The 23,872-nt window shown below is 34.4% G+C and overlaps 2 protein-coding genes across 3 annotated transcripts in view; one reads left to right on the top strand and one right to left on the bottom strand.

The window, feature by feature from the left end:
• The window catches only part of CPT2 (Carnitine palmitoyltransferase 2), a 34,260-nt gene extending 29,703 nt beyond the window's left edge, over positions 1-4,557 (bottom strand). The window contains exons 1-5 of one of the 2 annotated variants that reach the window (XM_071593121.1): positions 4,520-4,554; positions 4,216-4,271; positions 4,002-4,036; positions 3,493-3,906; positions 1,028-1,169 (exon numbers count right to left, since the gene is read on the bottom strand). In XM_071593121.1, coding sequence (XP_071449222.1) covers positions 1,028-1,169; positions 3,493-3,906; positions 4,002-4,036; positions 4,216-4,248 — 624 coding nt within the window. In that variant the 5' untranslated portion in view covers positions 4,249-4,271; positions 4,520-4,554. Of the gene's footprint in view, positions 1-1,027; positions 1,170-3,492; positions 3,907-4,001; positions 4,037-4,215; positions 4,272-4,519 lie in introns of both variants that reach the window. The other variant, XM_071593122.1, reaches the window with a different exon arrangement.
• A 1,348-nt stretch (positions 4,558-5,905) lies between these two features.
• cos (kinesin-like protein costa) overlaps positions 5,906-23,872 on the top strand; it is a 29,349-nt gene continuing 11,382 nt past the window's right edge. Inside the window, exons 1-11 of the mRNA XM_071593142.1 lie at positions 5,906-6,009; positions 7,217-7,362; positions 7,439-7,561; positions 10,061-10,232; positions 11,018-11,247; positions 12,921-13,156; positions 13,239-13,456; positions 13,534-13,824; positions 14,770-14,972; positions 18,373-18,672; positions 20,821-21,116. Coding sequence (XP_071449243.1) covers positions 7,472-7,561; positions 10,061-10,232; positions 11,018-11,247; positions 12,921-13,156; positions 13,239-13,456; positions 13,534-13,824; positions 14,770-14,972; positions 18,373-18,672; positions 20,821-21,116 — 2,036 coding nt within the window. The 5' untranslated portion in view covers positions 5,906-6,009; positions 7,217-7,362; positions 7,439-7,471. The remainder of the gene's footprint in view (positions 6,010-7,216; positions 7,363-7,438; positions 7,562-10,060; positions 10,233-11,017; positions 11,248-12,920; positions 13,157-13,238; positions 13,457-13,533; positions 13,825-14,769; positions 14,973-18,372; positions 18,673-20,820; positions 21,117-23,872) is intronic.

The raw sequence follows: 23,872 nt of genomic DNA, 5'->3' as shown, positions 1-23,872 counted from the left end.
AACTGTCTAGCCGGATGCTTAGTGTCCATTGGGTAGGGCGCTGGACTACTGATCAGAGGGTCCCAGTTCAATCGCCCAGGATGCCTCTGGGCACCCTAAGCTCCACCAAAGCCATGTGATTTTTTTGGTACCACATTTTCATTGGAAACCACAGAGGGCACAGGGAATGAAACTGACTCCTTCACCCCACTAAATGCGTGAATACCACATGCTCTTGGGATTAGTAATAGTTGAGCCCAAGCCAGACCTATCGAACTGACCTTTGGATTGATTACTGTTGTATCAGCCAATTATATTCTATAAAAACTTTGGATGCAATTCTATCTCTGTTATTATTGAGTTGTTGGCTAATTCTTAAGCTTGTAAAAAGGCGAAAAGGGCCAGTTTACTGTGGATTAAAAACAAGGCTCTTTTAAACAAAAAAGTATTGGAAAATTGATATGTTCATTTACAAAAAATAGTCTATGTCTTGCACTAAGAATTTTCAGAGATTTGTTCTAAATTTGATATACATTTAAGCCACGTACTAGGTAATGTTCCCTGTGTTTTCTTGGTGGTTTAAAAAAATGAAATTAATACAATTATTGCCACTCAGGGACAATAATACCCCTAAGAGCAAAGAAAAAATGCACAAAATAATGTAATCAAATGTAATTATTAATTGCTGCACCAAATGGTTCAATCAATAAAAAATATTCTAATTTTTGCTGATGCAATCTTGACTTGCAATTTATACTGAATTAAAACATTTGTTTAAATTATTTTTAAATTATTTTTATTACCTGCTTTAAGGTTACGAGGAAATGCATATTTAAAAAAATCAGGTCTATCAAGGAAAATGTATGATAGAAAAACATGCCTGCTGTCTGCCATACATTCATTGCCACCACCACTTTTGTTATTTTAAATGCAGCAGTATTTCTCCAGATGCCGAAACATACTTTCTATCAGTCATACCACATTTATTGGCACCACCACAGATTACATAAAAATATATAGTTTTTCCATTGACTTTATCAAGCCTCACCTTGAACAGATATGCTCCATACCAAGACACCATTGATGGCAAAAGGCCTGTAACTGTTCTGAACAAATCTGTGTTACTCTTCTTTGGGTTCAAATGATACACTTCTGGCTCTAATATTTCAGCTCTCAAAGACTTCATGAACCTAAGAGTGAAATATCAGATATAAGACATTGATTAACTAAAGCCACTCATGAAAAACATTTGTTACAACAAATCAATCCTAAAGAAAGGAGGATTTACAGTAAACAAAGTGTGTGCAAAATGGTCATTTGCAGTCAGTACTTGTGAACACTACTTAAAGGCTGAATCCATTCAAGCATAGAACATTGACAACACAAGGCCACATACTGTATGTAATTTTTTAAGCGTGCATATATTATTAATTCTGGTGGCTTATCTCAAATGGTTGCCATTCTTTTCAGAGATTTCTTACGCTGGTATGTTACAACATTTCACCATATTAAAACCATTATTTCAGTTAACATCATGAAAAAATAAATTTAAAGTTCAAATAAATCAGAAAATTATTTAGGTTATGCTGATCATGCCCAAAATTCTAAAATAATTGTTAAACTATCTTAATTTTTCAGAATCACTACTGCCCCAAAAACTTTTTTCCATCCTTGAGAGATTCACCATGAAAATTCTTTCAACTTTCATTATTTATAATAACAAAATTCTTTGAAAGGAATACAAGTAAATACATACATATTAATCTCTCAATTTTTATGCTGATGATTTTGGCTATAGCCAAATATGCCCCTTCATGCAATACTTACCATAAAATACAACAATTAACAATGTAGGATGGTGTCGGAAAGAGTTCCATTATCATAAAAACAAAATTCCTGATATAAAAAAGATGCCTTTCTCCAACGTGTTCTGTTCTAACATTCAAGTACTCATAAATGTTGAATTACATTGTTCACTGGGATTCATAGTATCAAAACCTTCTTCCTTACATTCCACCGTTTAAAGATGCATAATATTTGAAATTTCATTACCACCACAATTTATCACATTAGAATCACATTACTGAAACTGTTAAACATGCACTTTATATTTTTAAACAGTCCTTCAAATTTGTGATACTAAAAACTGAGCAAATTATAGGGGTTTTGAAACAAGAGTCACACAAATTAAACTCAAATCTAACTTAAATTGCCAAGGTGATTTAACTTAACACAAGACTTGGGACCATTGCTTGGGATTTGAGATGTGGCTATTTTTTCTACTGAATTAATCACACTCCATCCAACAATGCTGATTTTGATGGTACTAAACTGAAACATTTGAAATAATGCCTCTTAAACTGTACAGGGGTTGAATGTAATGTACATTAACTACAACGTCTACATGAAGTTCTAATTCATATACACATTAAAGTTAAGTAATTTTTCATGTCTAAATACAAAATGTTCACCAAATGATATATATGACTTGGAAATTGACTCGCAAGGGATTTAAGGAATATATGATTCAATTTTAAGACTGAACTGACTCAAGAGAGAACATGGAATTAATGATTTCAACTTGAAGACAACACCAGAAATATGGTAGCATAAGACAAATCTCAAAGAGATGAAAAGAGGGCATATTGGCAAAGTCATTGTTGGGTTTACATTACAAATATCTGGAATTTATAAACACAGATTATGAAAAGAATGCAGTTTTATTTTGAGAGAGAAGATTGGGCTTTGGATGGGTACTAGCCTAGAAATAAATCTTTGAGTATCGGCTGGAACTGAAATTTTACAGGGATTGGGAACGCACAGAGAGGGGGGCATAGAAATGAGAAAAAATACAAGAGGCTGGCAAAAAGTGACAACATTTCAAAATGATGTTTCACTGTTGGTAAATTTTACTATAATGCAGGTAATAGCATGATTCAGGGAAGATTTTTGAAAATCTTCATGGCTTGGTCATGCTGATTTATGTGGTATACCATATTACGACTGAAATTCTACCACTCCTTCTAATTTAGCCTAGGTAGCTTAAGTACACTTAGACACTAATCATTTTTGCATTGCAAAACTATATTTTCTAAAGAATGAGATAAAGGTGTTATCACGACTTTTTCACAAAGATATAGGACCCATCTATACACATATGATGTGATGCTATTATTTATTGAACAATTTACTTTACTTTGTAGGCAATAATTCAGTTGAAACTGCAACCACTATGGTAGGAGGTAGCAAGCAAAGCTTTGGGCGTGTAGAAATGAATGTCAATAGTTTGTTGAGGAAAGATTTTTACAAAGTAGTTTTAAGCAGAAATATAAGGGTTATACATTAAATTTTTAAACATATTCCTTATATTAAGCATAAACATTAATGAAGCACGATAAAATATTACGAAAAATGCTGTTAGCAACATCATAAATTTTTGCATTAACGAAAGTATCTATAACTATATTATATTTTTGTTCTACACTTACACTTTAGAGAAAAATAGTAACTCACCTAACAGATGAAATGAGCATATTGGTAGCCCTAATTACTTGTTTATTATAGGCTTCATTTGGGTCTCTTATGTACACCAATATTGGATTATAGTTAATGGGAAGAGGAATGCGATCACTCAGATACATATCAAACCACGGCTTGGATATATAGCTGGTATGCTTGTTTTTCTTATCATGATCTACCAGCTGTTTGTGCAATCCTTGTCCAGCACCATTTGGTCCAACAAATGATTTTACTATTTCTTCAGTCTTTGAAAAATCCGACGTCGACAAAAGTGGCTTTTGAGCATTCAAATAGCGTTCAGCAGTTTTACTAAGCTCTGGTATGGGTAGTCGCGGTAATGACGGCTGAAAGTGCATTGTAGGAACTTTACTCTGCTGCAGATATTGATAATCATCTTGGAATGATGAGCTGAAATGCAGAATGTAAATTTAAATCAAATGATGCAGAAAATCAGCGGTTTATCTATAAATATACTAAGCCCACTGAATATTCAGGAAATTAACCTTTTAAACCTCAGTGTGGTGTAGGCTGTCGCAGCCTGTAAAGAGAAATATAATATTATTATTTCCACAAAAATACAACTGCGCTAATTCCTTAGATCTCCTTCCATACTGAGAGTATATCGTTGCGACACATTAGCTAAACAATATACATTTATTCATATTATGCTATCACAAAAATAGCCCACTTAAAATGATCTCCATATATCCTCAATACCTTATATTTATTAAAGGATCCGAATCGAATCATGATTACTTCGGGTTATACTCCTCCTTAAAGACAAATTCTTATGAATGTCAAGGCAATGCTAAAAATATCTTTAAAAATCTGGCACAGACATTGGACGTTCAATTCTTCATTAGAAAAACCGGCGAACTACAGTTCAGAAATAAATAATTTCACGCCTACGACTGACTGAATTCATACACAAAAAGCCATTGAAGCGAGAGCTATCACTACACACTCACTAATATTTTCCACGCATTTTCATCAAAACTCACAGAACTATTAAAGGACATACCTCTATATTCACGACCTTACTATTCTTTCATATCAAATCACATCGGCTAGCGCCGTCATTTGTTTAGTCTGCTATTTTGCTACGTCAGTGCAAACTGAACAGTACGGTCCTGTGGGAACCGTATCAATGATTTTATCCTTTCATAGTTGTTGGTTGCCGATGTTGAAATATTATATATAACACGAATAGATGAGGTGAAAAGTTTCAGTATAATGATTCAACAAAGCACGAATGTAATAAAAGTCAAATTCTAAGGCAAGAAAATTTCCTGAGTAGGAAAGAAATTTCCAGCTATGCTACTTTCTACGAGTTTTCATTGCAAAATCAGATTAAGTTTCGGACAATCATGTCGGAAGAGGTTTCTTGATCTACAAAATATAAGCTCTATTTTAAAAAAATCGAGTGGATCATAAGATTTCTAGGGCAAAGAACTATCTCATTGTTTTCATATCGGTTCAGTTTCTTGAAATGAAATGTTTGCGTGTAGTATTTTGCATTCAATGAAAACCATAATTTTTCAAGAAATCGCAAAATTATTTGTATAAAATCGCATTCCAATCATGCATTGACAAATTAATATTTGTTTTCATACCAATGTTCTAGTGCTAGCGTTATATGCTCAGTGTTCATGCATTAAGGTAAGTTCCGCCTACAAGAGCCGCTCACTACAGAGCGAGAATTGTGACTCACTAAACGAATTAGATGAACGGTTCTTTGACATTAATCGTTAAGGTCGAACGAAAAAATAAATATTTTCATTTTCTCAAGAGTTATAAACCATCTTACATCTTCGTGATACTAGGTGTAAAAAAGGAAAAAAAAAATAAGTTGTAATAATACTTTTTTGAAAACTGCTATAACCAATTTTGTACAAAGGACTGTCAAATCCGATGTTAGAGTCGAAGTTGATGAACGACTCTATCAGTAACAACACATTCGTATTTCATTCTCACCGTATTTTCGATTGTATGTTTTTTGAAACACAATGTGAAACAATTTTTAAGTATTCTTGCCCTTATGACTGAGTTATCCTAATGCTACTCAAGGTTTTTACTTCTCCTTCCTGACGGGAAAGGTCGCTCTATGGAGTTGTATGCAGCTGTAAATATTTACTTTTGCATTATATAGAAAAGCAGTTTCAAATATGGATGTACCGATTCAAGTTGCTGTTAGGGTAGGTGTTTTTATTGAAAGTATTGGTCCATTTTCCACATATTTTGCGGAGGATATTGACTGAATTCACCCGTTTTCGTTGAAGGCTGTGTAAATTTGATTAAGACAGTTGTATTTTCCTCGTTGACAGGTACGGCCTCTAATATATCAAGATCGAAATCATGATGTTGTTTGTGTCAGCACTCCACCTCTTACGAATCAGATTGTTGTTGGAGATGGACACGTTTTTAAATTCGATTATGTGCTCCCTCTCGGCTGTACACAAAGCCAGTTTTTCAGCACTGCTGTTGGTCCTTTACTCAGCACTGTGTTAGAAGGTACTGATCACTTTTTCTAATGTAATAAATGCCTCTTCTTACACATCATTAATTCTATTTACACATTAACTATTCCCCGATATGGTGAACAGTATTTCACTGTGTGGAATAATTAACTGTAAGCTCCGCAGTTATTTTTCCTGTGTACACGTTTCGTCGGGTACAACTAAGGAACGAAACTAATAATTAACAGCATTCCTTTTTCCCATGCATTTCATAGAGTTGGTCAGAGTTTAACAGTCAATGAAATCTAATTTGAAGGTAATATACTGGTATAAATTCCATTGCAGTTTCCATTGTGCTAATTTTATCGTGGCGTATGGCTCGATTATATTGAAGGGAACATTTTTGGAAAACTAGAATTTTTGTTAAAAGTTGACCCAAGTAATTATCTCAAATATAAAGGTGATATACCTAAGGGATTATAAATAACTGAATCGAATAATTTGGTATTGTTTCACCTGAAATGATTTTCCTGTTTTTTGGTACTTCATTTTATAACATCATTTGATATGTGAATGGGTATTTTGCAGATGTCATATACATGCTAGACATTCTGGCAATGAATGTCTACTCCAGCATCTGCACCAGGTGATGCCACAAATAAAATATATTTGGAATAAGTCTTATGTGAACTTCATGGAAATTGTTGAATCTGGAGAAAAATGATTGTAATATCATGGGATTTTGCTCTCTCAAACTGGTCAGATAATACGATTAGGGGGAATACGTTTGTCATTGATTTATTCAGAATGATTTCTGGCTAAGGTTATACAAGGATTAAATAAATTAAGTGCAACTGACCTGTTTTATTTTTTAAAACTGTCCGAACGTTTGCAGTTGTTATTTTTGTGTTGCTTGCATAATTATGGTGTGATTTGATGTGGTATGTATTCAAACCTCCAATACATTTTTTATCTTTTCTTTTTTAATTCAATAAATGAGCTTAATTTCATCAGTAGTAGAAGGCTGAACCAACAATTTTATTTGAGAAAAGGAAATGTTGCATTGACAGTTTTAGAGATATCATGGCTTGCGTATAGGAAAATAGCGATTTTGTTCTGTGAGTAATAACAAAGAAAATGCTAGGTCTCTAATGAAAAGCAATGGATAATGAAGTCGGGGAGTAAAAAGTTAAACCACATCATTTCATGTTTATGAAATGTCAACATGTTAGTTATATACCATACTTTTCTCGTTTAAACAGGTTACAATGCATCAGTTGTTGCATATGGTCAAATTGCATCAGGAAAAACCTACACATTGTTTGGACCTGGCCTTCATTGTGCACTGAGTGAATCTGAATATGGAGTGGTTCCCAGGGCCACGAGGGAATTATTCCATCAGTTTGGGGTTAGTTACTTCATTGCAAAAGTTTGTCTCTATATTTAAATTATTAAAATATTCATGTAAAATAATACTTTTTCAGGAACTTCCAGAAAGAAATTTTTTGGTTAAGGTCATGTTTTTAGAGATACACGAAGATGTAATCTGTGACCTGTTAAATACTAGCCAATTTCAACCGGAAATCACCGTTTCAGAAGATCAGCATGTAAGTGATACTGATGTGGTTTAAGCAGATGAAATTTAGATCACTTGTTCAAGATTTGCTCTATTTTATGGGCACTGAATCCCAAATGTTATATGCACACTATTACTAGCATTTCAAGCCCGAGTCAGGATCTCACTTTACCTTTGAAACAATTGATAATTGTGTTATAGGGCAATCCATCCATGAGTTGATGGTGGTGTTTCCCTCAAATCGGGTGCTGTGGGATCTATTTTTGTGTTCTATTAAGTGTGGTTATTTCTATACTAATTTTCTATTATGGTTTTGTCAACACCTTATTGTGTTTTTTGGCATTTAGAAATTTATTATGATTTTTTAGCATTCAAATTAGTTATGATAATTTGATCATATGGCTAATAGTTATATTTAATAAGTTTTTAAATGGACCCTCAATGAAGTCAAATGAAATTTCATTTAAAGTGAATCACTGCCTACAATCAGAAGTGTATGGGAACAATCTGGCATACACCAAATGTGTGGGGATCGAGATGGTGCGGGGGCTAACGTACTGGCTTCCCACCCAGAGGGTGCGGGTTCAAATCCCGGCGGTGTTGAATATTTTTCAGAGGTATCTCGATCCCTACTTGAGGTGCTTTGTGGAGGGCACTTTGAGTGAGTACGCCATCCGTCGGATGGGATGTTAAACTGTGGACCCCTTGGCGCCTTTCGTAAAGAGTAGGCTAATACTGACGTCGGGTTTCTCTTCACCCTTCATCCTTTCCTGTCCATCCCCTATGGCGCAAATGACCTCAGTTGTCGGTCGCCTCCCCTAAAAACTACTACTACTACCAAATGTGCATAAATACTAGATTTTTTGTGATGACTATCATTCATGCTTGAGCATACTTTCCTAATGTGTACTTCTGTTAATTAACAAACACCTGTCATATGGATAAGGTTTATGGATAATTTGATTACCAATGGGGGGAATGAACCGCTTGCCAAAAAAAACTGCTTACACAAAGCATTGATTATCATAAAATCCAGGCACCATCTGTTCTGACTTTATATATTTCCATGCATATTTATTTGTTTAACACGAAGTGTTTAATACAACATCAGTTTAGACAAATAGTTTTCATACTCAACTTTGAAATCCTACAATTTTTTAGGTCACAAGAATTAACATTTTTTTTTGGCTGGAATCTCCTAATACATGCCACTATCACAATCCACAAAACCAACCCTAAAACCCCCATTTGACATTTTCCATTAACTTGTATAACGGTGTACATCATTAAAAGGTTTTCACAAAATTGTTTACATTGTTAAAATTGCATGGAAAATCAATGAATTAGTTTACTGGTTTGATATAATATTTTATTATATTAAAAAAGATAAATTTGTAGGTAAAAGATGAAATATATTTCTACACAGGAAACTCAAACTAACAGAAAAATGTTATCATAAAATTCCTGAACATGGAATGTCTGGGTCGACCCACTATGTTTCATTGTAATGTGATATTGAGCATATTAAATTTGATGTGAATCTTTCTTAATTATTGCTTGTATGTTAGTTAATGTGAATACTGATGATGGTTGGGCAGCAGGGTATCAGAATAGGGCACTCATGTATTTGAAATTTTACTCTGTCTTTGATTTTACTCACGTTCATTACTTCGTGGGTTATTTCAGTCCAGTGTATTACTTGCCTGAAAACCAAGATGTCATGTGCTTAAGGTCTTGTGTTGGGTATGTATACTCAAATCAAATGTGTGTTGCTATCTGTTATTTAAACATCCATTGTGAAACAAGGCCAAATGCTAATAGTGAAATCTGGCTCTCATGACACCAAGATGAAGTTTCCACAATCAAATAGATTTCAAGTTGATGATTGACCATACAATAATTTGTCTACTCTCATTTCATTTATTCTTGATGATTATCCCTTACTGAATATATTTTAATAAAATAATTTTCACCATCATTCTGGAAATTGGTATCTTAATATATAACAAAAAGAATAATGATAGATGAAACAACAGGCTTATATGGCATAAAATACTTCACAGCAGTAGTGTCTATGAGGGCCTTGGCTGAGGGAATTAGTCTACTCTCATAGTTAGGCCATATGGAAAGCTGGTTTGTGTCACAAAAAATAGAAAATTGAATTTCTCGTCTGCTAAATCATGAGTTTTAACTATTCCTATCAAGGTTTCTCCAAATACATTCTTATTTCTTCCTCACATGTATGACCGACTGTAGTGGCTCAATTCTTGCCTCGATGTATTTTCTGTGAAATCCATAATGGATGATCAATGGAATGCATAACTTGTTTATTGCATATCCAGCTGATTTTCTTCTCCAGAAGTGTGCCAGATGGGTCAATGCCGATTTTTCTGATTCACGTTTTTAAGTCAATTCTTTTTGTACCTTAATTTTTTATTCACACAAGTTTTGCATAAGAATTGTTAAGGTTATGGGGTATACCATATAGTCTACACTACCTCTGATTTTATAATTATGTTTTTCTTCTAAGGGCGGTGCAATAATAAATGGAGCTGAAGAAGCTGTTTGTCAAAATATAATGGAAGTATTTAATTGCATTCATATTGGAATGAGTAATCGGCATACAAATGTTTCTTCCGTTACCAGTTTGAATCGGTGCCACACTATTTTTATTTTGACTTTGGATCAACAGTGGGAAGTTGGTAGGTATTTTTATCACTTAAGTAAAATTTAACTTCTTGTGCTTTATGTTAGCATTGGGCTACACTGGTGCAAAACTTAACATTATATGGCTAGTTTGAAACACCTGTGTAGAATCAGAGAGATGACTCCACTGGAGCATGTCTAAGTTATTTTCAATTATTAATAACTTTGAAAGGAATATGCCCCTAGTTTCAGCCAGATGGATATATTACTCTGTGCTTAGCATTCCTTTGATTGAAGCAAAGCTAGTGAGCTCCAAGAAAAATGGGTGAAAAAGTTTCTTTTGTCAATAAAAATTATTTTATGAAAGGCAAGTCAACTCAGGAGACTAAAGACAATCTTCTTAAGTATGGTTATATATGTGCATGTATGAATGGAATGATTTATGAGTGATATTGAAATTTTTGGATTGGCCATACGAACACAGTATGGAGAGTATGATTCAGTAAAAATGGTTTATCTTAAAAAATTCAATATTTTTCATTCTATTCAGACCCTTCAAATTGCCCTCATAAGCAAAATTTGTTGCTCAAAAACATTGACCTTCATTCAGTGTTTCCTCCTTTAGTATTTTTTTCTGGTAATGACAGAAGCCTCAGTGTAATATTGTGCATACTATGTTTTCTTTCAAATGGAATGAATTCCAATTTTTCAAGCTCAGTAATATTAATGATGCTGCAGTCTAATAATTCACAATTTGCGAACTTATAGACCCAGATTAATTTTGGGACTAACTTTTTTTTTTCAATTAGAGTTAATTGATATTTTCATGATATTCTTCTAGGAAATGGAATGATACAGCACAGGACCTCTAAGATGGTGTTTGCTGATTTGGTTGGACCAGAAAGAACTTATTCCAGTCAAGGAACAGGCAACTGGTATCCGGGAATTGTTCGGATGGATCCTGGATTAACAGCAATGGCAAATGTTGTATCTATACTGAGTGATTCATCGTGGCAGAATAATAAAACTCCTGTGCCATACATGGAGTCCAACCTGACTAAGGTTTTGAGGGTATGTTTTTATTCTTCCAAATGCCATTGCAGGGATATTTAATGTTCATTGCTTTCATTTGAACCGGCTCTGACCTTTAAGCCATTCAATTTTTTTTTGTAGAATTCTATATTCTGCTAGCATTTTCCTTGTGATATACAGTGGAACCTCACTTATGAGCATAAGTCATTCCAGAATCTTACTTGTTAGGTGAAAAACTCCTTAAGTGGCACAATGTTTCCTATATAAATTAATTTAAATTACTATAATGCAATTATGTCAAAAAATATTTAAAAAATGATGTATTAGGTTTGTGTAACCCCTGTAGTCCAGGGAAAGAGCGTTGGACTACTGACTGGAAGGCCTGGGTTTGATCCCTGTGCATGCCTCTTCGGGCACCCTTTGTTCCACCTAAGCTGTGTGACTTTTCAAGTACCAGATCTTCCTGGGAAACCATAGCTGGCACAGGAAAAGAAACTGGCCCCCTACCATAATGTCTGAATTTTGCATTTCAGGGTCGGGGGATTTTCAGGCCTAGTATCGGATGAACTCCTCCCATTGCCAACCAAACTGACCTTTTGGTTGTTAACTGTGTTTAAGGTATTAGGTTTATTATTCAAAGAAAATTATATATGCATTGTTAAGGATCACGAGTCATCTTCATCTTTTGTTATATCTTAGAATGAGAACTCTATTTACATGAAACAAATCACATTTAGCTGACTATTCTGGAATTAACACATTAAATGCATTGAATGCTCATGGAGTTTCTGAATGATAAACAAGCAGTAGTAAATTAGCAGCGTGATTTGATTTGTCATTGGCTTGTGGCTGGGGCAATTCATGCGTTCTCCTTTGCTATTATATAGGTTCTCTTTGGAATCTTTTTCCAGAAGAGACCTATTTTGTCACAATTGAAAACTTGTTGTCACAGGTTTGCGACTCAGAATTTGCGAGTTTCTTGAAGCATCCTAGACTTGCAAGAACCATACTTGGCATGCAAGTATGTGAAGCTTCAAGCCCTTTGTGATGGAGCTTGCTGCTTCACCATGCCGTGCAATGCTGTGGATGCCGGTTCTTCTCTTAAACTTCTTGAATCATCCATGGCTTCCCTCAAATACTTCTTCTTTGGCCATTGTTCATCCTGGCATCTTCTTAATGAGGTCGGCAAAAACCACTTTTGCCTTCTCACGAATGATATTCTCATTAATAGTTTCACATTGCAATTGCTTTTCTTTTATCCACATGATGATCCAAAAATGATATTCTCATTAATATTGCTCATTAAGCAAGGTTCCACTGTAGTCCAGTTTGCAATATTGTTAAGGATGCGATAGTGAGGTGGGTAGGGTTCTGGGCTACTGAAAAGATGATCAGGGTTTGATTCTGGGTGTTGCCAGTGGACACCTTGTACTGCACCAAAACTGTATGGTTTTTTTGGGTGCCAGATCTTCCTAGGAAACCACAGGTGTCACAGGGAAAGGAACTGGCCCCTCTACTCTTATGTGTGTGTTTCACATGCTCTGTAGGGTTAAGTACAAGGGTAGCTTTACCTTCACCTATCATACAAACCTTCAGTTTGATTGCTGTGGTTATTTTGGTAAAGTCCTCATGACATTGTATAATTAATAGTGTACCATGTGTACTTTTTTAAATAGTAAACCCAATAATAATATTTCATTTTCTCCATAAAGGATTCCTTTGGGGGAAATGCTAGAACATTATTTGTGTGCTGCCTGTCTCCAGCTTCTCTTGATTTTGATGAGAGCTTGAATAGTCTGCGGTATTCAGCTAGAGTCCAAAATATTGTTAATCACTCATTGATGAATGTTTGTATATATAGCCATCAAATTAAAGGAATCCATCCTAACTGCAGTACCAACTCAAGGCTGACTGTGGGAAACAAAAGTACAAATGATGTGATCTTTGGGTATGTATGGGCATCTTTTTAGTATTTGGGTATTTTTTGTGTAATTACCTGCACCTTATCCTCACTTGTGTTTGCTCTACAGATTAGAATTTGCTGCCCTGCAGTGGATGAAATTAGTGTCAAATGCTGAAGGATTATTTAAGAAAATGGTGCTAAATGAAAGTCTAAATGCTGAGGAGAAGGAACAAATTCAGTTGTGGCTGTGCTTAAAGCAGGAGTGTGATGAATGTGTTGGACGTGATGAATCTCTCTTGCTAGGCGAGAATGAGGAGGTTCCTAATAGATTTTTGGGGAAAATAGGTACAGTTGATATTAACTGTTCACCTATTGGTAATTAGATGCAGTCATGGATTGTAATGCCCTTGCATCTTTTACAGATGAATTGACAGAAAGTGGAGAAAAAACTGATGCAACTGGTGATGTGAACCAAAATACTTGTATTTCTGCAACCAGAAATGGGATGTTCTCTGGTGATAGCAACCAAGATTTATCCCAATATGCATCAGAGGATGAGAGTGACTTGAATGCTCAAACTCCAGACTTTTTGGATAAATTAGATGAATATATGAAAGTATTTAAAGAGAAAACTGATAGTTTTATATGGGATACTATTGAATCTCATCAGTTTGATATATCTGATGAGCTTTTTCCCATGTCTGCATCAGTAGGTAAGTGTTAGATCTATCTTTTCTTTTTATTTTCCAGTTATTCTTTTCATGCTATGATTTACCAGCACCTTTTGCTAAAAATTCTCCATTTGTCATTGCCATTTTTTAAGTTCATTTCCATATCCTAATTTTTAGTTTCCAAAGTTATTTTCTTTTGGGATAGATAAGATAGCCTGGTGAGTAATGTACCTATTTGTTGGCAAAACCAAGGATTGGACAGTTTCACTTCTGTTAAGTCCATAGTTCAACTATTCTTCCATTGTGGCTTTTTGGTGGCCTGTTTGCAGTATATGAATGCATAAATATCCATCAGAATAGAAAAATTAGTTATAATAATGCATGTGTGCATCAAAATCTCAAATTAATTAATAGCATGCCAATTTGTTTAGCTGAAAAATGTATGAAATCCTAGTACACATGCTTAAAATGGGTCATAAAATGTGAGTTAACCAAATGAAGAATACATTTAAATATTTACATCAGTGTATGTATTGAGACTTCACCAATTGTTTTTCAAATTAAAATGTCAAAAGATTATCATCCATGATAGAAACTTGAACATTGCAAAGTTTTCTTGCTTTATAATGATGATTGCCTAGCTGATTTTGCCCTCTGGTGATGTAGTAGATAGCTAAGTTCTGGTTGAAAATATTGGTAGACTTAGCAGATATTGATGTGGAAACTTTGATAAAAATGTCTTCTTAATTAAGAAGTTTTTTTTGCATTGAATATCAGTTTTAAAACCCCATGCATCTGTTATTTCACAAGCATTAATTTGTTCATAATGCATTGAATATTGCAAAGGTGCCTTTTTCATTATTGGTTTTGCTTAGTTGCTGGAAAAAAACATTATGTCATTTTATCAATTATTTTTATTGCCAGCAATTGAGAGGGGAATTTTGTAGGTGGGATTAAATGATAGATAGCACTGATTTTGATTTGCAGAAAAAGAAGAAGTGGTCAGGAGATCAAATTCATCTTCTGATGACCTTCTGGCTAAATTGCGGTCACCATTAGGATTGCCACAACTGAATTCCCTTAGTGCAAGGAGGCATTGCATACACCCTGGAGCAGTGGATGCAGAAATGCGAAACATTACCAAGGCCTTGGCCAAAAATGAATTAAGGGAATCATTGCCAACTTGTGTGGTATGTTGTTATCAATTAAGCTTGTGGCCGATATATGTTTCTTAGGAAGTACCAAATGATCATTTCTCTAAAACTCATTAAAAAATTGTTGAAACATTGTTACAGTGGTAGTAGTATATGCTGAGTAGCGAAGTTTCTGCAAGGTTTGGACATCATGGAAACCTTCTAAGTTAAAGAAAGTTAGTGAAAATTCTCAAAAATGATGAGATTTTAGAACTCTGAGAATTCAAAAATTGCATGCGGCTGAGTATTTCTCTCCAGGTGAAGATATATGTACTCTTGCATTTTTTAACTTGCTCCCACAATGTCAATACTTACTAGTGGTGGTAATGGTGGCATTAAATATATGTTATAGTTAGTCATTGTAGCGATAAAGCTTGAATGGTTTCCTCGATAAAAATTTAATTTGGATTAGTAGTTTTCTTTCATGGAACACATTCGGGTATTTGGGAAAATCATAAATCTTGAATTGTGGCCAACCTTTCATGCTCTTTCTGTGCCCGATTATCAAATGACTGTAGATGTAATCCTTCAGATTTGATGCCCTACATAAAATTCTTTCTGGCACTGCCACCAGCTAAATTCAAAGAAGAGTTGTAAGGGAGGAATGCCATTACTTGTATCAGTTTACCTCTCTTCATTCATGATTTGTATCCTCTGCCACAACTAGGTCATTTTTGTGGTTTTAAAGTCAATACTTTTTGATATGCAATGAGTTGTGCCTTTTTATAAAAAAATACTCCATTAATGGATACACTTAATTATGTATCTGACTAATTTGGAGCAAGTACTCAATATTTCCTCAGGTTCATCATAATGACAGAAATGTATACATATCAGCCATTTAAAAGTTGGAAAACCTTGAAACACCAGATTTAAATGCTCCCTAGGATGTGGCTGATTTAATTTTGGCTCGTTTAATTTCTCATGCCTTCAGTCAATATATCCTCTAAATTGTATGAACTAGATCAGATAAACTATCCAAATAAAAAGTTTCATATGGAAAAGGGATTGCAGAATCCCACACTTATACCCTTCAACCAAAAGAGCTGAAAATTGAATGCAAAACTGTGTTGCTTAAGGAATAGGATTGGTATAAATGGACTCTAAATTACTTTGTTGTTAAAAATGAATGAAACTGTCAATTTAAAATATGTTTTGTGACACTCACTATAGTTGGTGTGTTATTCCTTGAAACATAGGTATTTACAAAGACTTATATCACATATCCTTGACATGGTTTTCGTTCAATAATCCCAGTAAAATGAAGGAAAATTCAAATAGTGGGATAAGGAGAATGTTCACTTTTACATGCATGATTTAAGGCATTGTCTATAGTATCATCATCGTCACGAATAACTTCAACAGGAATTTCTTCATCACAATCAACATAAAATGCCATCTTCCTTAAACAGTTATGCATTGTAGAATCCTGAACTTGCTTCCAAACCTATGATATTTAGTATAAAGCATCAATTAAGTAGTAAGAAGTACATTCAATTTGATTTCCTCTATATTCTTACCACAATCATATAGAGATGTGGGTTTCTGTACAATCATTCTTCGATAATGCATCTTTAATGAGTGAATCATACCTATATCCAGTGGTTGGAGCTCACTAGTAGAATTTGCAGGAAAACATTGTAACTAAATTTCTCAGGTGTACATTCGGTGGATGGGCCTGACACTGATCAAGAAGCAGCAGAATTTTCCTGTCCTGAGATCCGTTTTTAGCATCCAGAGCATGAAGCTCATCCTCAAATATTTCTGAGGTCATTTTTGTTTTAGAATTAGTTGTATATCTAGCGGGCTTTTTACATTTTTGACCTAGGATGCACCTAGGACTCTTTGATTTACCGACCACCAGTGGTGGAAGCTTCTCCATATGCATTTGTGGTTAATAAAACATTGTCTTTGTTTGATAATTTCCCCTAATGATGTTTTCCTCTCTGAAGAACAGTGTTCTTGCTGGCAGCACATTAAAAAATAACCCTGTCTGGTCTGCATTGAAAACATCTTTTGGACTTTTTCCTTGAAGAAGCCTTTGAGAACTTGATTCAATTCTGACACCCTCCACCAATTTGCAGTCTCGATGTCAACACTTCTACTTTCACAACACACAGCCTTTTATTCAAGATGTGCCTATTTTTAAACCTATCCAATTAACCATTAGATGCAGTGAAACTTTTGATTCTCAATTTTGTGTCAATGTGCAATTTTTTTTCTCTTATGATGCTGTTCACGGGGATATTTGACAATATCTCTTAGAAACCACTCTTTCAGTAATTCTTCTTGCTTAGAATTCTTGAAATATTTTCTCTTATTGGGCAAATGTCCCCCCTGATTTGTATTTTTCATAATCGAATCACAATATGTCACAATTGTTTCAATGTAGAGGCTGGCAATCTTAGATGTTTCTCCATATTAATACAATTCCATCATGAGAATCAACTTGTTCCAAAATTTTTATTTTGTCCTCAATTGAAAATGCTCTTATTTTGCCTCATCTTTCCATTGTCAAGCAAGATAAAATTTATGCTCCCAAGTAATGAAGGGAAACTTAAGACATCTGAACTCAGTATCTAAGCTACTTCGCCATTCAACTCGTGCTTTCAGTTGTCAAACTTCAAAATTGTTGGGAAAAAATAAAATTATTTTTGATTCAGTGTAGTTTTGGTGTGGTAAATCAAGTTTCAATAATTTTTAATATTCAGGAGCCCATCACTGTTTTATCTGTTGTGTTGAGGCAGTGCAAATGATTCCAGTTGTTAGTCACTAGTTCTTGTACGTTTAAGTCATTTGCACTCCTCATATTTCCAACTTATGTGGGATAGGAACAATATCCCTCAGGTGTTTTTACAATGCATAAATTACGGAGCTAACTCCTAGTTAGATAATGTATTTGTTTCATAGCAAGATTGTTTTCCTGGTAGCCTGAGAATATCATAAGTTTAAGCAGTTCAAATTTCCATCACTAGTAGTCGTCATAATACCCCTCCGTGTTCAAATTCTTCCGTAAAACTGTTCACATGACTGCTCTCAATCATCTTTTTTAAGTTTATAAGTACAAAACTATGTCAAGTGTTTATATATAAAGGCTGATATACATGAGTAACTGTTTTAAAAGTTTGAATTGCTGATTTAGTATCCGAATCTGTAATGATTTCCATGCAGAGAGTACTTGAATGACTAATTTTATTTGAGGGGATTCCTTGACACCTTTCATTGATGCTATGGTCCATCCTAAAATCCCACCTGCTTCAAATAACCCCCTCAAAATCTGTGATGTAAATTATCTCAGCTCTTTTTATTATTTTTAAAAGCACTGAGAATATTCTTCATTTATTAAACCCTTCCTTTGAAATCTGTTGTAATGCTTTTTGGCTTAATGATGTTTCAGAACCTGCTGAGTAATGAAGGTAGTACCCATGAAAAGGAAGGTAATAATGCTGAGGAAAGGAATTCCCCATCCTTGTTGGATGCAGGTCCATCATCAGAGGCAAGAGCATTGGTTGTTTTCAATGTCAAAGATACAGCATCGCATGAGACACCCGATGGTGATATATATGGTCCTATGAAAGAGCTTAAACTCTTGGCTGCCAACAAAGAGGCGCACCAGAATCAGATTCGTCAAATCCTCCTTGATCTTCAGGGTGCCCAGCGAAGAATAGAGGAATTGCAAAACACCATATGTATTAAGGTAAGTGTATTAGAATCCAGTAGAGTTTATTTCTTGTCCAATATATTTGGTATTGTACAAAATGTGCATATTTCTAGGAGTCGACAAAGATTTTTGTCAAAACAAATTTTTCAGTAGCTCTTGACATAATTTGGTTATTTATACATATTGGTGATGTGTATTGTACCCAGGTATTTTGATTGCATGTTGTATTTTGTCCCAGATAGGTCTGAAGAGTGCTGTTTACTATCCCATCACACAAAAAACAATAAAGAAGTAAAGTTACCATTATTGATATTCTACCCCTCCATGTAGTTTTTTATGAACACAGAGATCAACCACTTATTATTTCTAAGCTATCACGTAAAGGAAAAGGAGAAATAAAAATCATAATGCCCTACACCACAGTAAACTATTTTGTGCCCCATAATCCTATCCCCCTTTCATTTTATCCAGCATGCCTTATCTTTTCTGCCCTCTACCCCAATAAAATATTGCCCCTTTTTTTCCGAATGATTTTATTTATTATCTTTAGTGATATTGATTGGATTTGAGATGTCATGTTATTTTTCCAAGGCAAATTTCATCGCAATACTTGGCCCTTGTGTGCCACTTGGCATTGTTTATCTGCATATATGTGTTTTAATAATAATAAAATTCTCCCTCTGTTAGTCTTCAACATTCCTGAGCCATACGGTATGCCCTTAATCTTGCTTTACTTTTTTTTATGTCAGCATTGAATTTCTCCCTTCCTCTACCATGGCTAGAACTTGTTTTGTTTTTCTTTCTGTCCAATTTACCTTTTCTAGCCTCATCCAGATCTGCATCTTGAATGGTTCCAAAATAGCTCTTTTGCTTCATTGATTAAGTTTCTGAGTTGTACAAAACTATGCTCTGTATCAATATTTTCAATTATCTTTACTAAAGGCCTTTGTGATTAACACTTTCACATCGATAAAGTCTTCTTTACCTATTGTCATTTTTCTTCAATGTCCTTATTATTCTGCTCATCTTCCTCTGAAGCATTCTCTAGGTTTCTGAACTGTTCTGTTTGCAGTAGTTCATACACTCCAGTTTTTATTTCTTAAATTAGCCTTCTTATGTCTTATGAATATTTTTATTTGTATTGATTCTCATTCCATACATATCATACTGAGTCTGCAGTGCACTCATGCAGTGATTGTAATCCTTTGAATGACTGGCCTAACTACTTGTTGAGTTAACAAGCCTGAAAGCCTGAAACAATAGAATATACTTGTTGAGTGTTCACAAATTTCAATGATTTGATGAACTCCATGCTACTTTCATCCTTAACTTCTGTTCTGATGATTCTTCTCTTACTGTTTCCTCATCATAATTGTGGAAAAGCACTGGTATTAATGGACAACTCTTCCGTACCCTCTTCATAAGACTTCTTATCCTGATTCTTTATGAGCTACCCACACTTGTGCAGTCTGAGGCAGGTTTTGTCTAATTTGTGAAACAATTCTCTTCTGTCTTATTTTCTGTTGCTGTCCAAGGATTTCTTGTGATGACTGTTGAGAATTTTCCTCTCCTCATTCCAGGCTGAACACCTGCTACCTCATTCATATCCTACTCATTAACATGCTCATATCTATCACACCAGCTTGGGAGGAATAATTGAGTTGATTTCCCTTCTCAATTGCTAATAGTGTTTTTTATTGTGATGCTGTCTTTTTAATGACCACTCATTGAGGTTAGATACCTTTGCAACCACCTCACTGAAGAACATGCGTTGAGCGGACTAATTTTCTTCTGACTTGTTCCCTTCAATCCATCTGATACAAATCAAGTGACCAGGTGCAATTATGATTGCTCCTACCAGCACTGTTCTTGGGGTCATCAGAATGCATGAGCCCATTTTATAATGTCAAGTGCCTTGGGGGAAAAATGGCACACAAGTTTTATATTTATGCATAATAACCAGGGTTCTTGAGGTGTGTTATGTCCCTGATGTATTTACGTGGTCTCTAAGGGAAATTAAGTGGGGCACACATTTTATAAGACATTGGGATTATTGAAAAAAATTATCACATTCCACTGAGGATAAAAGGCCCTTATTTCCTTTTGATTTCTGAAAATTAATATGTATTTGAATTAATTCATTAGTGCAATGAATGATAATGAATATTATAAAATATTTTCTAGGAACAATTTATAGCTGATATGATTAAGAATAGTGAAACCAGGGCATCTGCAAAACACCGTTTTGAAAGAAAAATTCGTAAATTGGAAGTGGACTTCTTCCAAGCAAAGGTTAAATTGGCTCAAGCTGAGAAATCGTATGGGCAAGCAACTAAAGGCTCCACAAGAGGTGTTTCCAAAGAAGACGAAATGAAATTCAAGAAAGATGTTGAAAAGTACAAAAAGCTTGCTGATCGCTATGAACAGCGTCTCAGGGATATTGTGAATATTAAGCAGCTAGCCGGAGACAGTGCCAAGAAGTAAGTACACAAGTGTTGCTTTTAAAGTTCAGCCTTATTTTTCCTTAATAATGCCAATGAAGTGAAACCTACCAATAATTATGGATATATATGGTATAGTAGTGCCAGTCCATTAATGATAATCGAGATTTCATTTTCATAGACAACTACTCAGGTGGTTCATTTATTGTTCAGAAGTATGTTAAAGGAATACTTTAAGTGTGTCAAAATTGCCAAGGGATTAAAGGACAAGTAGAATGGGAAAGAAGCTCATTTTTAATTCAATGTAAATGGACTCATCTTGTAAGGTCATTGCATTGTAATTAATTTTCTTTTTTCATCCTGCATTTGTGATATGCCTTTAATGCCTTACCTCCATGTGTTTAACCTATTTCTGTGAGGTTGTCACTCTTATTATATTTCATTGACCTTTTTATTTAAATTACTCAGAACTCTTTCAGTTATAAAAGAGAGTATGCTTCTGATATTACTATCTGTATTTGTATGACAGTAACCTTTTTCAGCACAATAATTACAGAAACTGGAATGATCTAATATCAGCTACAGGTGTGCAAATCTTTGTTACTTGGTGATACTGAAAAGTACAAGCATTAAAATTCCCAAATTCCTGTGTCAAAAAACTTGAGTAATATTGTTAGTATTTTGTGTACAATGTCATGCATATAAGATTATGGCTCCAAATTATTAATGCATCCAAGAATATTAGTTTCATTGGTAGTTTTGGGCATATTGCTAAAAATACATGGAGCATATTAACTCATAAAATTATTCGCGTAAAGATCCCATGAGCTTGGAAATTGAAGGATGGAGTACATACAGTGCATAGATAACTTAATCACAATGCATGTAATAATTATATGAGCAGATTTTTATAGAGTAATGTCTAGTCTAGGATTATGTTTTGTAAGTGTCATAAGTTTTTTGTTACAAGCTGCATACATTGGTTGTATAAAAAGTATCCAGAAAAGTTTAGGAAAATAGATTTATTTCAGATATTGCTACAATGCCTCAAGATAAAACTCATATCTGGTTTATTTTTGTTTTGAAAAAACATTATTACTGAGTATCCTCACTTTATATTTTATTTTTCGTTACATTTAAATATTTATTTTTCATTGTATTTTTTACATGCCAATCATTTTTCCTCTTGAAACATTTTTATGGGTGCAGTGACAAATAAGTATTCATCTTCAAGTAAATACTTGAGATTTCCCAAGTTCTATGGTATACAAGGTTTGTGTAAATAGTATCGGGAAAGATTTCATAAAAATAGATTCATTTCAGATATTGCTATAATGCCTCAAAATTCTTCAAAGTTTATCTCTTGAGCATCAACACACTTTTGCTAGTGGCTTTTCCATGACTCAAAGGCTCCCTGGTTGGCAGATTCTGAAAGGTACTTAAGGGTATGCATACAAGCTTCTTTGATGGCATTTAGGGTCTTATGGTGGTGTCCTTTGAGGGTGGATTTTACTTTTGGGAATAGGAAATAGTCTGCTGTTGCCAAGTTGGGACTGTAAATGAGTTGGGAAATCATCGCGCTGCAGAAGGTCTTTGCAAGCAGGCACTTGAATGTGCTTTTGGTTGTCTGTCAAGACCTTCGGGACGAGTTTAGTGCTGACCTTTCACATTGCCAAATTTCCTGTAAAATTGGTGTTCATTGTCTTCTTATTAATGCCAATATGATCTGCGATCATGCACACAATTAAAACTTGGTGCACACATCAGGGAAAAATTTTTACCGATACTTTTTATACAAATATTGTATAATTGAGACAGTGTCTGAAGCAAGGAAGAATTTTTGTTGATTTAGATTCGTACTTAGGGAATCAATGGACTGCACTGCTTATGTTTGTTTGCTTGAAACACATTTGCTAAAGGTTGATAATGGCTTGTAGTGGGTAGGTGATTTTATAACCCATTTTTATCTCTATAATCTATTATGATGACAGAAGTAACTGACACTCATTAAATATGTGCAGTTAGAACTGTCAAAAAGTAGCAGACTCTTCATTAATAAATTCTAAATATTGAATAATATGCGAGTGATGTACATTGATTCATTCCATATTATCATGCATGTGGTTTGACAAGTTTAACTTCTTTCACGTGCAACAAAACAGTGGAAACCGAAGGTTTGCCACCATAATGACTTCGAAATGTTATTGCGATTGGCCTGCAGATATATACATCATACATGATGAAACAACAGTTATAATATCATGTATTTAAAAAATAAAACCAATAAATAATGAAAGGAACTTTATAAATGTTACTGTCAACAGTTACCAAAGAGTATTACACTTAGAGAGCATGTAAGAGTCGACTTTCATATAGTTTTCTGTTGACTCTATTGGTGAGCAAACTGCTAAGCGACTGCATGGGTATTTAATTTCATGCCTGATAATTTGTAGTTCTATGTAGAATTCTAGGCTTAGTTAATTTTGTTGCCATTTGGCTTTGGTTGTTTCTTATATTTTATAACCTCTCTTAAGGAAATGTGATTGGTTAGAGCATCAATTTATAAAAGATAAACAATAGTCAATGATATATGTGTTGTGATGAAGCTACTTCTTGCTTAAAGAGAGATATTGTGAGGTGGTGGGCTGTTGAAAGCCTCAATATAAGGTTATGTGTGGAGAAGAGGAATTTAAGGGAATAGACTTTTTAAGCTACACGAAGGCAGGTAGATGGTTTGAAGTATTGAAGGGGGAAATACTATTGAACAAACAAGAGTAAGTCTTCATGATATATAG

Source organism: Hetaerina americana, unplaced genomic scaffold (genome assembly GCF_022747635.1).
Source record: "Hetaerina americana unplaced genomic scaffold, ioHetAmer1.1.p SCAF_51, whole genome shotgun sequence".
Classification (NCBI taxonomy): domain Eukaryota; kingdom Metazoa; phylum Arthropoda; class Insecta; order Odonata; family Calopterygidae; genus Hetaerina; species Hetaerina americana.
The sequence above is the reverse complement of the archived record's forward strand: the minus strand, read 5'-3'. Positions and strand labels throughout refer to the sequence as shown.